Source organism: Monomorium pharaonis, chromosome 5, assembly GCF_013373865.1.
Source record: "Monomorium pharaonis isolate MP-MQ-018 chromosome 5, ASM1337386v2, whole genome shotgun sequence".
NCBI lineage: Eukaryota > Metazoa > Arthropoda > Insecta > Hymenoptera > Formicidae > Monomorium > Monomorium pharaonis.
Genome location: NC_050471.1, coordinates 891,067 through 907,035, shown reverse-complemented (window position 1 = coordinate 907,035; position 15,969 = coordinate 891,067). Strand labels below are relative to the sequence as shown.

Below are 15,969 nucleotides of genomic sequence, written 5' to 3'. Positions count from 1 at the left end.
ACACACACACACACACACACACACACGAATGAAAAGTCACGTGACTCTTTGTTCCACTTTCTCAAGGTGAAAATCTTCTTAAGTAAATGATGGGAATCGACTAAAAATATCTGTAATACAAGACTGGAAACCTGATCTGTATCTTCGCTCCGATAAAATTATCGGAACAGAATTTCGCGAATCGATGTCCCGCCGTCTCGTTTCGCGGAACGTGAAAGTTTCGACAGGGAAACGAGGCGCAAGACAAAACGGAGCCCGCGTGCGCACGTATACGGATTCGGGGAAGCGTGTAACCGATAACGCAATGCCGTTGCAATCCGCCGCATCTTGCCTGCATTCTGGCGACGACAGCGTACTGATGCACATACGGTAAAGCCGCCCTTCTCCAGCCTCCAGGTTTAAGCGCCTACTGTCATCACTCCCCCTCCATTCACGAAATCCCCAAAACACCCCCTATCTCGCCATCTCCTTTTGCGCATGGTGCATCCGGATGCGCTGGATGCACCGGACGCCTCGCGTGATGCATGACGTGCGCCGTCTCTTCCTCACTTCCCTCCCCCCCCCGCCTTCTTTCCTCCCTACGCTACGGTTGGAGGGGTGCCAAGAGGATCGTTCGCATTTTCCGACGTCCCTCCGAGCTTCTCTAAGGCCTCTACACGTCTTTTCCGTTCTTTTTCATTGCATCCCTTTTTCTCCCATTTATACTTCTCTTCTTAATATATTTCCATCTCGTCTTTCCTCGCGCTTGCAACCCTCTGCGGCTTCCTCCCGTTTTCTCGCTCAGCTCGAGCCACCGTCAAGTATAAACCGTTCGCACGTCGTTTCCCACCATGAAAATCGAACTGCAATCGAGCGCGATACGCCTCAATGGCGGATTAAAGTGCTGAGAGGGATCACATCTCTTGAGATGGAAATTTCAAATCTGCATTTTTCTTGCGTTAAATCAAAATTTTAATAACATTCTTTATAATTTCCATTAGAAAACTTGTCGTTTACAGTATAAAACTTAGTATCGTGCTACACGTAATTGAAAAAAAGAAAAAGAAGATTACGACTATTTGTTTTTTCGTGCAAACAACAAAATCCAAACGGAAATGTCTCGCTATTCGAAAACGGAATCGTCGCAACGGCGTCAGCAACGCCGTACTTACTCTTTCTCGTTTTCTGTTCGCTTTGTCCGGCCGCGCGGAAATATGCGTGGAACGGCGGAAGCTGTGCAGCGAGGATCCGGAGAGACAAACGAGACGTGACGTTCGGCAGATGAGAACTAGAACCGGGATGGACACGCGGGAAGCGCGCGCGAAGGGCGGAGAGCAGAAATTTATTAAGTTACGATCGAACTGTCCGAAACGATCGCGAAGTAATTGGAAAAATCTGGTTTTCAGATTATCGATTCAGCGAGAGTATCGAACCAGCCGGCTGGATATCTCCCCGTGAAATATCGCCGCGACGTTAAATCCGGCTCTGTGACGTTTGTTTCCTTTTTGGATGCTTCGTTGGCCGTTTTATCGGAGATAAAACAATATCGTCGCGGACGAGAAAATCCGCGATAAGTGATGGAATTACGGCAATTATGGTGCAACCTCGGTAATCTAAGTTAATTCCGGTGTATCCGAATGCAGGAACGTATTCGGATTATCGAAACATTCGAAATTTAAATGCACGATCACGTTTTTTTAAGAAATAAATGTTTTAGCGACGACATTTAAATTTAATATGAACCAGTGGCAAGTTTACCGTCGTTTGATACGTTTTATGCATAAATTACACAGATGCCTTTTATTAAATTGTATTTGAATGATCAATTTTCGGAATGCATGGGACAATACATTATGCAGAACAATAAAAGGTTTATTACGAAAAATTCTCTAGATGTTTAAGGATGTGTGTATTTATTATATCTCAAAGTATTATCAAAAATATAACAATTTTATAGATTGTTTTATTATTATGTTTAAATATCTATACAAAGTTTGAGTTTCCTTATTAATTAAAAATTATTTGTTCTTGATTTTCACGTAAAATTGTATTTTATAATACTCACTTGCAAAATTTGATGAAGCAGTAGCATTGTGTAGTAGAACTAAATTAATTTTTTTACACATAGTAACAAACATTCATGCAAAAGTTCATTTGGATACTTTCTTACTTGTTGAATTATTTTTCTAATATTTTGAATATTTTAAATATTCCAACTTTTTCCCTCAGAAGGCCGTCGTCTTTAATTTCAATGTTCAATTTTCATTTAGTATACGACTTCATATAAATTAAGAAGAGAGTTTTGTTTTAATATTTCCAGTCAATCAGTGGCTCTTGATTACTTTCACAGAAAGATTTACAGGTCCTAATTTAATTATATTACACTAGAGTTTAAAATGATGAGAAATAACATTGTATTTTGCAAGAATTAATAAATATTTTTGCAAAAATTGCATTTTAGTTGTTTGAATACTTTCTTATAAAAATTTACTTGAAAACAGATCTCTCGAGCCTAGCAAAGAAAATGATTTACCTAAAACTAAGCAGGAAATGATCATTTACACTATAAATTTATTAAAGTAAACGTAGTGCCGGATATGTATATTCTAACACTTATATTTTCAATTTTAAATACTTTTTTATTATAATATTAAAATTTAATTTTATAATTAATTTTAATATAAAACTTATTGTTAATCTTAATTTTTTGTATTATAATGTCAAATTTTAATATTGTAATTTTTAAATATTTAAGATCACAATTAAACATTTGAGACTTTAATTTAAGATTAATAATAACAAATTTTTGTGTAGGTTTGGGTATGGGTACATGTCTGTTTAATAGGACATTTATCTAATAAGTCAAATTATTCTTTGTGTTCTTTTTGCATCTAATTTTAAAATTAAAATTCGGATATTTACGGCCAAAATTCGTTCGTGAATTGTTTGCCCAAAACTAAGAGAAAAGAGAACAAATCTATGTAAGTACCCGGTAGTTTTTAAATTTTGTTAGTTTTTAGTCAGTATTGTATAGTTCAAACGTTCTTAATAATATATTTCTCAGTATGACAGTCGACGAATAAATTAACATTTAACCGCGTAATGCTGCACTGGTCCTTGCGATACATACAGGGTCCCTTATTGTACGTAATACGGATAATTGTCGCTGTCACAGAAAGTCTTTATAGCAAAAGTTTTGGTCCGGAATTAGCGGTTACGGAGCCACTGGCAGATGCAGCCGTCCCTTCACCCGTTCGCGTCGTCCGGAAAATTACATCTTACGGTTGTAACGAACTTGGCGGAAGTTTGCACGAAGCGCGACGTATCGTTCGTTTATTAAGGCGAGTCTTAAACTATTCACGGCCGTGCCTCGACAAATCTTCCCCGTGTAGAGTGTCTCTTCTCTTTTGCTCGAACTCGCGGCGTGCAAGAAACTTCGGAATAATACAAAATTGGAATAGGGGAAGGGTGGAAACGAAGAGTCGAAGGAAGTCGGGGGTGGAAGGAAAGTAGAAGGGTAATGCGAAGTAATAAGGCGTACCGGAAGCAACGTGCAGTAAAATGCGCGCGCGACACCGTTCTTAAACACGACGACGACGTGGCATTCAATTTCGCATCAGCTAACTTTTTTAACGAACTTTGTAGTACACTTTGCGCCAGTTCCCATTCCAGTCGGAGATAGATACGAGACGAGTGTCTCGGTGCACTCGGCGAGGAGCGTAATCGTGCTTAACGTGAATTATAAATTCACCGCAAACTATTATTTCAGCCTGATCCGACTGTCTGTGTAACTTTCGAATCGCGTTTCCAGCCGCGGTTACTGCGGACGGAAATTTCATTAAGACTCTTCGCGCGAATTTCGTATAGTTCAATACAATTTAATAACATAATCTAGAAAACGTGTCCCTTGTAACATTTTCTATTTTGTAAAAGTATAATGACAAATTTCTATTATTTGACACGCTACAAAAATATCTAACAAACATGTTTATTAAAAACTCAAGATTCGAAGGACTCTAATGATGCTTCTTGTTTCTATCAATTAAATATGTAGATTATTAAATAATTAAATAACTTTTTAAAATTAATTTTATTTAATTTTTAAAAACTTGCCTTTATTTTTGTTGGTTGTATTATTGATTGTTTCATTATTCATTGTCAGTAGTAATTAGATAATTAAAGATGTTTTGGCTACGCAATATCAGCTAAAAGTCATTAAAATTTAAAAACTGCAGGTTTTTTAGGTTTATTCTTTTTTTTTCCTATAAATCAATAACAAAAAATTTTAATCATGAATATCTAAATTTTGATCTTGAATTTTCAAATAACAATAATTTAGTTTAATTACAAGCTATTAGGCTTATACAGCGTAAAGATTAAAATTTTTTCCTGTAGTTAATAACTTTTAAACGATTAAGTGTGGATAAACACTTAAACTTTATGCAAATAAACTTTTGCATGAATATTTATTAAAGTTTTAATAGTAGTACGTAAAATGTTTAATTTAATTTATAATGTTATTTCTTCATTAAGTTAGCATATAATTACAAAACACGATTTTGTCTAAGAATAAAAATCCAACAGACGATTAAATAAATTTTAAAGCGATAAGGAAATTGTATTAAAATTTTACACACATGTAACACAAACGTGATAATAGAACAATCTATGAAGTTTTTATTTTTGGTAATGCTGAAGTGACATGTACTTTCTTAAACTTTCTGGAATAAAATAATTTTCACTTTATGATTTCGCTGAAAACGGACGTCTCGTAATATAAGTATTTTGCCGTTCTTCAATAACGTTTTGTTTGTCTATCGCGAGCGATGAAGGGCGCGGCAAAGCGTCTGTTCTCCTTGCGCGTTTTGTCAATACGAGTATTGTATAGCGAGATACCCGTCTTGTTCACCGATTCGTCGGACAAACGATTTTCTCCTTTCCATCCGACCGAAACTACCTTCCGGTCGGATGCAATGCCGCACCGTTCGCCGGCAAACATCGCCCCCGACAACTGTGAAGACTTTTATACTTCCAATTCGCCCCCTTTCCCTTTCTGCTTATTCATGAGAAAAAGAGCACGAATGCGCTATAACAATGCGGGAAACAACGTATAGCCGATGAACTGACAACGGAACCGTCGCGTCGCGTTATTACAGTATCATATTTCCCGAGATACCTCGTAATGCATTTTTCTACAGTACTTTTATTATTTCTGTACGTATATACTGGCGAGCAGCACATGTGTCACGTGCGTGCACATGTGTGTCGTACGGAACGTAGAGCACGCGCTTGCATGCCATCTTGTAGTTACGTGTTTTAAATCTATCACGCCATTCTCTTTATTACGGTGAAAAAATATGTTATGAGCCAAGTAAAGCGCCTATAAAAATCAGCATTCTGTCTAGAAAGCTACTCATATTTTACATATACTGCCGTTTTACGTATACCACAAAAAGTATTTGAACTCTGATTTTTGTATGCATTTATTTTAAATACTTAAGGGGATCCTAAAGCCAATCATTAATATTTTTTATTAAAAAATATCTTTGAACTGGCCTTACACAGCTCCAAATTCTTCTGTACGCTTAAAGTAGGCATAAAAATTAATAGGATAAAAGGCAATTTTACATCAATAACAAAAAAATTTTTATTAATTTTTAAATGTAAATTTTTTTATTATTGACATGAAATTATCCTTTATTCTTTTCATTAAAAAAATTTTTTTAATTGTATAGAAAAATTTTTAATTTTGTAAAACTATTTTAAAAGTATTTTAGAAAGAAATGCTTTTTAAAAGAGAATATCTTCTTCTAGACTTTTAATCTTAGTTTCACTTGCACAATATTGTTTGTATATATTGGCATAAATACATTATATCGACTTCCTAAGTGATACATTAGCGTTATCTGTAAAATTCGTTGTATAATTATTTGGAACTGGAGGGATGAGTCAAATTGGCTACGTGGCCGTATTGAATATAGGTATCTTAGTTAAAATAAAAAATGTCTGTAAAAGATAGCTTTAGGATCATAATGCAGCATTAAAACCATCAAGATTATCATTAAGTCTATATAGGCGATTTAAACTTTCCATTATTTAATTACAAAAAAAAAGGGGAAATACATATCTTTGACCGGTAATACGTACGTGCTACATATACTTCAGTTAAAATCTCGGTAACAATCATCGAGGCGATAGAAAATAAACGTTTGATTTAGTGGTGACGAGGTCTCGAAGGAGATTAAACAGTTTCTCATGGCGCATACCGCACCGACACATCTGTCCGTTACGTGCGCAATGTTTGGCCCAGTTTAGCCGAATGCCAAGCACGAGCTGTACAAGTAATGCCATGCCCGTCGGCCGTTCTGAATTTCAGGGCAGCTGCGGATTCACCCGGGGTCGCAGCGTCGGCATTCTGTCCGGCGGCCTGGCGTTGCTCGCCTTCGGCCGACTCAGACTCGCGGGGAGCAGGCCGGAGTTTGCAAGCGCGGACAATCCGACGGCGAGGCATCCGTCGCGGCTGACGCGCGGCCTGACTTTCCTGTATCTGCCGGCGGCCAGCGCGAGAATGCTACTTTGCCCGAGCACACTGAGTTTCGACTGGTCGATGGACGCCGTGCCGCGCATTACCAGCCCGCTGGACCCGCGGAATCTCGAGTCCGTGTGCCTGTATGTCGTCCTGATCGGCGCGGTGTGCTGGGCCGTCAGGGGTCTGCGACGACCACGCCGGGACTCGTTACCGGTGGGTTTTCTACTTCAGCAAACGTATCCACGTTCGGCGTCGTCCAGGTGTCCCGTGTGCGCTGGCAGACGCACCGGCGGCTGCCACACGGACGGCTGCCGGGCGGCCAACAACAACAACAACAGTCCACTGGGCGATTGTCACTGTGCCAAGAGGCCGAACAGCAACGGCGGCATAAACGGCGTAAATGTTAGCGGCCGACAGACCGCGGCTACCGCCGTCGCCGTTTCCCTGGGCTTCCTCGTGCTCCCGTTCCTGCCGGCGAGCAATCTGTTCTTCTACGTGGGCTTCGTCATAGCCGAAAGAATACTGTATCTGCCCAGCGTGGGCGCATGTCTAGCGGTTGGTGCCGCGGTGTCCGGGTGCTACCGGATAGCGAGAAGAAACGGCTCCAGGACACGCGGTAGAGCGGTGCTTCTCGGCACGGCGATTCTCATTGGCGTGATGTCGGCGAAGACGCTCGTGAGGAATGCCGATTGGAGGGACGAGGAGAGCCTATACAGATCCGCGCTGCACGTCAATCCGCCGAAAGGTAAGGCGATCGATTAAATTGAAGCTTCGCCCTGGAATAGGCGCGTGAATCTTTTAACTGACATGCGGCGTCTCTCAGTTATTTTCATAGAAATATTTTTGCACACGCGTATTAATATTGGATTAGTACAAATCTTGCCCTTTTTCGTCGCTTTCGTTAAGGCGCTTTCAATACAGCAGATATTACATAAATTGGAAAGTTAAGTTTATTGAAGTTATTTATAAAATTATCTTATGTCAGCGAAAATAAGTCTAAACGGAAAATATTTGTGTGTGTACTATAATATAATATACGGGTTTCAAAAAGAAAGAAAAATAGTAGAATGTTATCTAAACCATTTGTGATAAATTTCAAATATTCCTAATGCTTTTTACATCTTTTTTTTTTTAATCCGAAACTCGTACATTATGTACATTATGTACAATTGCTTGCACATATTTTTTTAGACTCATCTTTGCTTATACGAAGTAGCACTGTAATGACTCGATTAGCATCAACTATTTTTTTATGGACAGTTTGAGGTCACCTTTCCACCAAAAATATATGATTCACCCATACTAGTCAGTTTGACATTTATTTATATTCTGAGTCTTTTTTTACTAACCATTTTTCTTATAAATTTTTAGACGCTTTTTAATATTTCCAAAAATATACATTTATTTGTATTTTAGGTATTTCTAATAATTGTGTGCGCGCGCGCCTGCGTACTTGCACTTATACGTGGAATATTCAAGAATATTCAAGTCACAACTGTGACAAATTTAGAAGAAGCGCTGCGTCAAATTTGAAATAAAATTTCTCAATCTGACATCGATAAGAGCAATAGTACAAAAGATTGCGTGAAGTGATATGACAACACTGGTAATAAGGCTAAAAATGAATTCTCCGCATGTGGACGCACACATGTATGTATTTATATATGTATGTACGTACATAGAGTGATAAACAAGAACAAAAGATGACGATAAAGGAAAAGAAATATCAAAATGTATCTGACAGTTTCCATCAAGTAGAACTGCTTAAAATCTACTTTTATTGAATAATATATATTTCTTTTTAACAATCGCAATCATATATCATGTCCCAGATAGAATACAGAAGTCACAATGATATCATTTGATGACATCATGATGATGTCATAAGAGCATTTTTTATGTACTTATAAGTGACAAATAAAATCACAATGACATATATCATTATGATGTTATTGTGACTTTGTGTTTTATCTGGAGTGTAGCGAGAGGAGGAAGGGGATCGAGTCGTTTCAATATCTTATGAAGTATCGTCACCATTGGTGACATTTTTATTAGCTACGACCATTCCGTCGTCGACTACGAGCCCTTAAATGCATGCGTTATCTATGAGAACGTTACCCCTTATACACACGGCAGTGTCATAAAAAAAAAGAGGAAGGAGAATAACCGATGTCCCGTGCGTTGCCGCCTCGCCGGGCGGATTAAAGACATAAAGATAGTAAACGTTGCCGCGCGCGTTAATAATAAAAAGCCATTGCGCGTTGATCGAAGCCCGATAGGCGCGTCACCGCGGCGAAATATATGACCATGTAAAAGTGAAATTCTTCCTGCCAGCCGACGGAGCCGACGGGTATCGCGCACCTCCTGTTTTCTCGTTACAACGCCGGGGCTATTGTTGTGCCCGACGGGCGTGTGTTATCCCGTCTGTTCATCTTGCACCTCGGCGCAAGCAACTACGCACCTACCGTGTGTATGAAATTATCGGAAAGATGAATACGCGGCGTGAAAGGAGAAAAAAAATCTGTTTCTCTGTTTTCACGATGCTTTGTTTTCCTCTTTTCTTCTTTTTCACAGTTTCCTGCATCTTACATATTCCGATGAGAGTTAACATATATTTTGACTTGCAGATACGTACTTTCGAATGCGAAAAATGTTGATTTTATGTATATTTTATGTATATTTTAATGTTAATCTTTACCGATGTTGACTTTGTAATTCTTATAATTCGATTCCGAAATGATCAATTTTGACTTGATTCTTTTTAATATAAAAAACATAAGATAATGGCATAAAAGCCAATAAAAATAATAAGTAAATAATAGCAAACTAGAACACACTTTTTCTTTCATATACAAATAAAAATATAAAATCTTTAAAGAATATCTGATTACCTTAAATTCCAATAAAATATATTTTTATTTCAATATTATAATAATTATCACCTAAAAAAAAAGGATATCATATAATTGTTTATTGATAATAGCATTAAACAATTCTAACTTTTAATTTGATATTATTATTTCAGAGTTTTTAAATTTTTTTTTCAATTAAAAAAATTATTATTGAATAAAGATGAATATATTTTTTTTAATGTGACAAACGATACAAATTTTTTTATGTAAGCAAGTTTTATTTTAGATTATCAAAAATTCTTTAAAGATTTTATTCATACACATATCATATAAGACAATGATTATTAAGCAGAATATATTGATTTTAATTTAATACTAATTTTTTTCTCTGCGTAAATATGGAACAATTGTTATATCTTTTAGATTGTTTTCTGTTCGTGATTGTTTAATGCACTGAAAGATTAACCATTTCTTTTCCTCATTTCTCTCCTACCTCTGCATATCCTATAATCATATTTTTAATCTATTTGACGGAAACGTCTTATGCGCGCCAACATATACGCGTGTTAAGAGCATACGCGAGTTTCTCGTTTCTTCTCATCTTCCGTCGGGTTCTCCCTTTAATGCACCCTTCTAATCCGTCCTGACCTTTTTCACCTTTTATCCACTTTCATACGGCGCTTATCCTCCACGGTGTACTTTTTCGTAATTATTTTAACTTACAGTCCCGTGAACGTAACTGCCCGTCCGGCCGGCTCCTCTCCACCTCCCCCTTACTCCTCTCAATCTCTCTCTCTCTCTCTCTCTCTCTCTCTCTCTCTCTCTCTCTCTCTCTCTCTCTCTCTCTCACCGGCGAGAATTTTTACTTCGCTTCAGTAATGTGTTTCATCCGCGCGATACAACGCGAGTATACGCGAGTATATTGCCAGAGAGACGCAACGAGTTCCTGGCCGTATTAATTTGACCTCTTTCACGACTGTTGCCGCCTATATTCTCGCTGTTATATGTATACCCAGTATATTGAAAGCAATTTCGCAACGTTTTCCTATTTCGTATATTAAAAAGTGCCTTGAAAGTACAAACGGTACGATCTTTTTGCGAATAAATTTACAAGGGAAAAACTGCTGGATATTTGGTTTTTAAACTCGATATGATGCAGCACGACCACATAAGTTATATACTCGATTCTTCGTTCACATGCGTACTAACGGCATCCGTCTTTGCCACTTTTTACATTTTATTCGCCCCATTTACCTTCGTGATAATCTGACGATTGATTGCACGATTTAATCTACCGGACAGTAGTTTGTATTAATTGTGCCGCACATCAGCGCTGCGCATCTGTTTCACGTCATCGGTCGCGTTACGTTATTTTAAAAATTATCTCATCCAAGCCTTTATTATTTATATACTCTCGATTAACCCCGAGCATTCTAAAGACTTTGTGAGCTTGTATCGTTTCCATATTATTTCGAAATCAGAATTAGTTTTGCAACAAAATTACCTTAGATGTCATCAATGATTATAAAATGTAATTGTTACAACAACCTAATTAAAAAATTGCTACTTTAGAATTATCTATGGAAAGAAAGAACTTTCACGTGAATTTGATTAAATAAAGAAAAATTAAATCGCTGCACCAAAATCATATTAGAAAATGATGTTCCAAAATTGTAATAATTTAAAACATTTAAACTGACAAATTTTATTTTTTAAGTTATATCGTTGTTGCAGAAGATGAGCGAAAAATTTTTTGTATTAATACGTTATATTAGTACGTTATAATGTAACAGGATTTTTAATATCAATTTTATTGCAATTATGTATAAAATTAAACCGATGTTACGATTAAAATTCTCGTCTACGATTGAATTAAATAAGATTGACATATTGTTTTGGGACAAGAGTAATATTAAATTTCAGTTTATATATTCTTACATTTTATATAAATCCTTACTCGATGTGATGCACGTTAATTGCTATTCTTGCTATTGCAATCGTTATATTTCATTACAATATTTCCGTCTCGTCGGAAGAAATTCATTCCAGTCTGACTTAATAAACGAAAGATGATTACGCTTATCACATTTTGACTAAGAAAGCTCCATTGTTTAAGCCACATTGTTTAAATTAACAATGCCAGAACTGCTCATCTTAATTCCGCGACCTGGCATTCGCCCCATCGCTCTCGCGAGACAATCTCGTCTTTCCTCTCAGGATGCTTCCCATTTCCACCCAATCTTCATCCCTTTTTTTTTTATGTCCCCACAAACGCGAACGGGATGGACAAAGAGAACGCGAGAGCGCCGTAGAGCGAGTGGTTACGCGAGTTGACGCCGACACAGCGCGCTCGTCTACTGGCGCGCGACGTCAGCACACAGCGACGTCGCAGCGCGTTTTAATTGCACCGACAGAAATTGCGTGTTACCGTGTTAACAGGCTGCTCCGCTACAAGAAATAAATTTACATTTTGTTGGTTCAGGGGTCGCGCCGACGCAGTCGCGCGCGCGTTCGCTCGCTCGCTCGCTCGCGTATTTGGCGGACGATGCGTCCATGCCCATTCTCACCTCTTTGACGCAGACCCACCCCCAACCTTCCTGTTCAACAGTCTGCTTCTTACAGCTGTGTACATTCTCCTCTTTGCATCTCCGAGGTCGCGGAGACTCGCTCTGCTGCATTGGGTTGATGTCTACTCGTTGATTTTAACGCGCACGTGTAACTCTAGCATTGTGCTTTTATCGGTGATTTCCATAGATTACATTGTGATAACGTATCATTTACATACAACTTGGTGTGCATCTTAAAAATGTACCGATAAAATTAAGAAAAAAAAAATTTGGAGAGATATTTTTATTATTTTAATTAAGATTTCTATATAAAAGTAGATTTTGTTGCCACGGTAATTCTGGTGAATCCAATTTTCGAAATAAAACCGCTTCAAAACAGAATTAACCATTAAAAAGCAAATATATAATTTTACTAGATATAAATTTTTTTTATGAATAAACATTTATGTCTTTTCTCCTTTTTGCTTTAAATTATTTTAAATAGGTACCATTTTTAGGGAATGATTTCTTACAAAAACAATTTTTTTTCTGAAATATCTAAAAAATTTCGATAGGTATAAATGCATTTGAAACTAACTTGTTGGATGCTGCAAGAGTTTTTGACATTCCAATTCAACCAACTTGAACGTATATAATTATTGTATTTAACTAAATCATTACATACTTCAAAAAAAAACCTTCTCTTTCTATATAAAAAGAAATTATTTAAAAAATGCTATTATTTAAAAGAAGAGAATCGTAGTATTAAAAAAAGAAGAAAATATAAATATATAATTGTTGGAAAAAAAATATATATATAAATGTCTAATGAACATTATAAAAACTTAATCTGATGGAAATGTTCGATATGTATTATGTATGATATTTAATTCTGCTTTGAAATGGTCTTATTTTACTTTGGATTTGCCGGAATTAATATCACTCAAACGGTAAAGTGTTCTGTGCAAACTACACTTCAAATATCACATAATAACGCTGGAAGTGTAATAACTGCGAAAATATTAACCTTTATGTCTGGCAGGTGATGTATATAGGCGCGATGTGCGTGCGCACAGCATGTAACTATGTTCCCGGGCAGCACTTCCTGCTGATCATTTAACGAGTTGAATATTCAACTACAAGCAGACACGTAAGCAGAGAAATGATGGGCGGGAGTATCTTGATCGTGATAATTCTCAAGTAATTGCCGTTAGGATAATAATTAACACCGAAAGCGTAAGACGTATTTCGCGCCTGTACAATGTGCCATCCGTTAATAATTAGCTTGTTGTTCCGTCGGTTTCCTGCACTGACGCCGTATTCCCTTTATTACACTTTTCAGTCCTTTATTTTCTACATTTTTCGATAACCGTAAATTTTCTTGTTTATTACGTTTATTATTTTTGTATGAACAGTCATCAATTTGTTAATACTTCTAACATTTTAACATTTTGCTGACATTTTACAAAACATTAAATCAAATATTGTTTACTCTGGTTCTAGCTTATGGCAACCTGGGCAGCATTCTCAGCGAGCAAGGGCGAGTAGCCGAAGCGGAAGAAGCATTTGTTCAAGCCCTTCGCTATCGACCCAATATGGCAGACGTGCACTACAACCTGTAAGTACCACATCCTAATTTATTCACATTGTTATCGTTTACATCAATATACCGCGTGATATATGTGAACCGCATTGTATATCAGATACACAGATACAAGAATAATGAATTAGAAAAACTTGATAATTTATCAGTTTTGCAATTAACAGTTTTTCAAATCTGTTAAGAGGCTCCTGAAGTGCCTGTTAAAGTTGATTATACGAAATCTTAATAATTTACATTATGAAGATTTCGTACGTATTTCTTTTATAGATTTGAAAAATATGTTTACAAAATTAAAGTACACATATTAATATTAACCTATGACCTGCACTTTATATTGAAAATGAAAAAATATTTTTCAGATTGCTTTTTTTATCATTCTATATTTGGAAATGCAATTGTAAAAAGTTAACGTAGCTAATCTTTTTTCCTAGGTTTTTAATCTTAGTTTGAATTGTACGATATTATTTGTACATATTATCCCTAAAGAGATATGATTTTTTTGCATATTATATATCATAGATTTTGTATATTAAACAAATATTGTCAACAAGTATCCTACGTACGAAAGATAAAAATGTTTGTTGTTTTTTATATGAACTCGACTATTTTCCTTTAGATTGTGTGTACTTTAATTTTGTAAGAGACTTTTACAATTCTATAAAGCCAATTAAAAAATTGGTTTATTTAAAAATGTTGGCAAACACACAGAATCCCCTTAAACCAAGAATTGCAAAAAAAAGACGTATTTTTTGTATTCTGTGCGAAATACATTTTTAAAATATCACAAGAGATATTGTCGAGCAAAATTATTTTGCGAGACTTTTTCCGGCGTTATTAGGAGGCTTGAATCTAAAAAAGGCTATATTAGCCTCAATGTAAGTTCGTCTTCGTAAGGGTCTTGAATCTCTCTCTTTATAAGTAGCATCTTACTTAGTCCGCTAAAGACGACTCGATGAAGCACGGATGCTGGTAAGAAGATTACCAGGCGATCCCCATATTTGACCGACTAATTCCGCCCCGATTTTTTCCGATTCGCCGCGCCGTGGCGTGGAATATATTTGCTCGCGCTAAGCCGATCCGGAAAGAGGGTGCCCGGTGGGAAACTCTGTTTACCGCTGTAGTCATATCGGGCAACGGCCATGAGCTCCTTAAGCACGTAATATCGGTCAGCGTGGCCTCCACGACCGTGCTATCTCCTTCCTCACGACGCATCAACGACTTGGTACAGGGCTTACCGAGGCTAGCCCCGAGAGAGCTACCGAGAGTCCCCCGGGTCCTTCGATCGGCACTCATCATCTTTCGACGCTCCACCTATCGAAGGTGGGAAAGGACGTGGAAGCCTGTCAAGCCGTTGAGTCGATAAGCCTGCCTACCCTCTGCACGCTTCTGATAAGCCGGCTACGTGGCACGTACTACGCGCCACGTACTTGCCCCATTATGTATCCACCATAGACATCTTAGTATGGCACTCCTGTCGGCTAAATTGAACGATCGATCGACAGCGGCGTATCAATCGATACAGCCAAGTTATGGCGATGGGAGAAGTGATTTCGGTGCGCAACTGATCGATATTTATTATTCATTTTGATACGGTAGGATGTGAAAGCTTTTTAGAGAGGCTCCCATTAAAATCAATAATAAATTACTAGGGAATTATTACAAATTAATATTCTAAATTATTCCCTATCAGATCTGTGCCGAAATCACTTTGTCTTCAATCGCCATAATTCCATCATTCGCTTAACACACTGTACTTATATAAGAGATGGTAAATGAGAACCAGATTGATAATATTACAACTAAAGTAATTTTAGAGTAGAATAAATTTAATTAATGTTTGTTTAAATGGATCAAAACTGCGTAGGATGATCGAGAAGACTCGACATCAAACTTTAATATTCCATAAATATAATCAATGGAGATAAAATTTTTAAGAGGCAAGATAGGTGAAAATATGCTTTACATGTCCTTGGTATATGTAGGACATGTGTGATTAGATTTTACTTGTGATAGTAAAACATGCTAAAATATATTTGAAAGGATCTATTAAGAGTTTACTAGGTTTCATTATCAGTTATTTAATTGCCAGCTGTTAATTATCATAATCGTTTTATACATGTAACAATATTATTAATTGCTGCACGATATTTGGATCGCATATGTAAATTAATAAATTAATACGCTGAATATTTCGAGATACTCAAATGGACAGCAGAACACGATAGACAGAATTGGGTCGGTTGTGTAAAACATCTTTTTGTTCTCACTTACTTATTCAAACAAGTCTGTCGGATTCGATACTGTAAATGTGTAAATAAAAAAAAAGGATATTTAAAAAAAGATTTGACACTGAGTAACCTCAGTATTATAGTCATTTCAACAGTATTACGATTTTTACACACTATGATTGCTCCTTTCAGTCTTAATTTTCCGACATGACATTTTATTTATCCATCTCCG

The 15,969-nt window shown here is 36.8% G+C and overlaps 1 protein-coding gene across 3 annotated transcripts in view; it reads left to right on the top strand.

The window, feature by feature from the left end:
* Positions 1-15,969, top strand: part of LOC105839892 (protein O-mannosyl-transferase TMTC2) — a 321,130-nt gene that overhangs the window by 184,458 nt on the left and 120,703 nt on the right. For all 3 annotated transcript variants that reach the window (XR_003626312.2, XM_028192590.2, XM_036286645.1), the window contains exons 4-5: positions 6,356-7,253; positions 13,410-13,524. Coding sequence is in view for 2 of the 3 variants with exons in the window: in XM_028192590.2 (XP_028048391.1) it covers positions 6,356-7,253; positions 13,410-13,524 (1,013 nt within the window). In the remaining variant the exon portion in view is untranslated. The remainder of the gene's footprint in view (positions 1-6,355; positions 7,254-13,409; positions 13,525-15,969) is intronic.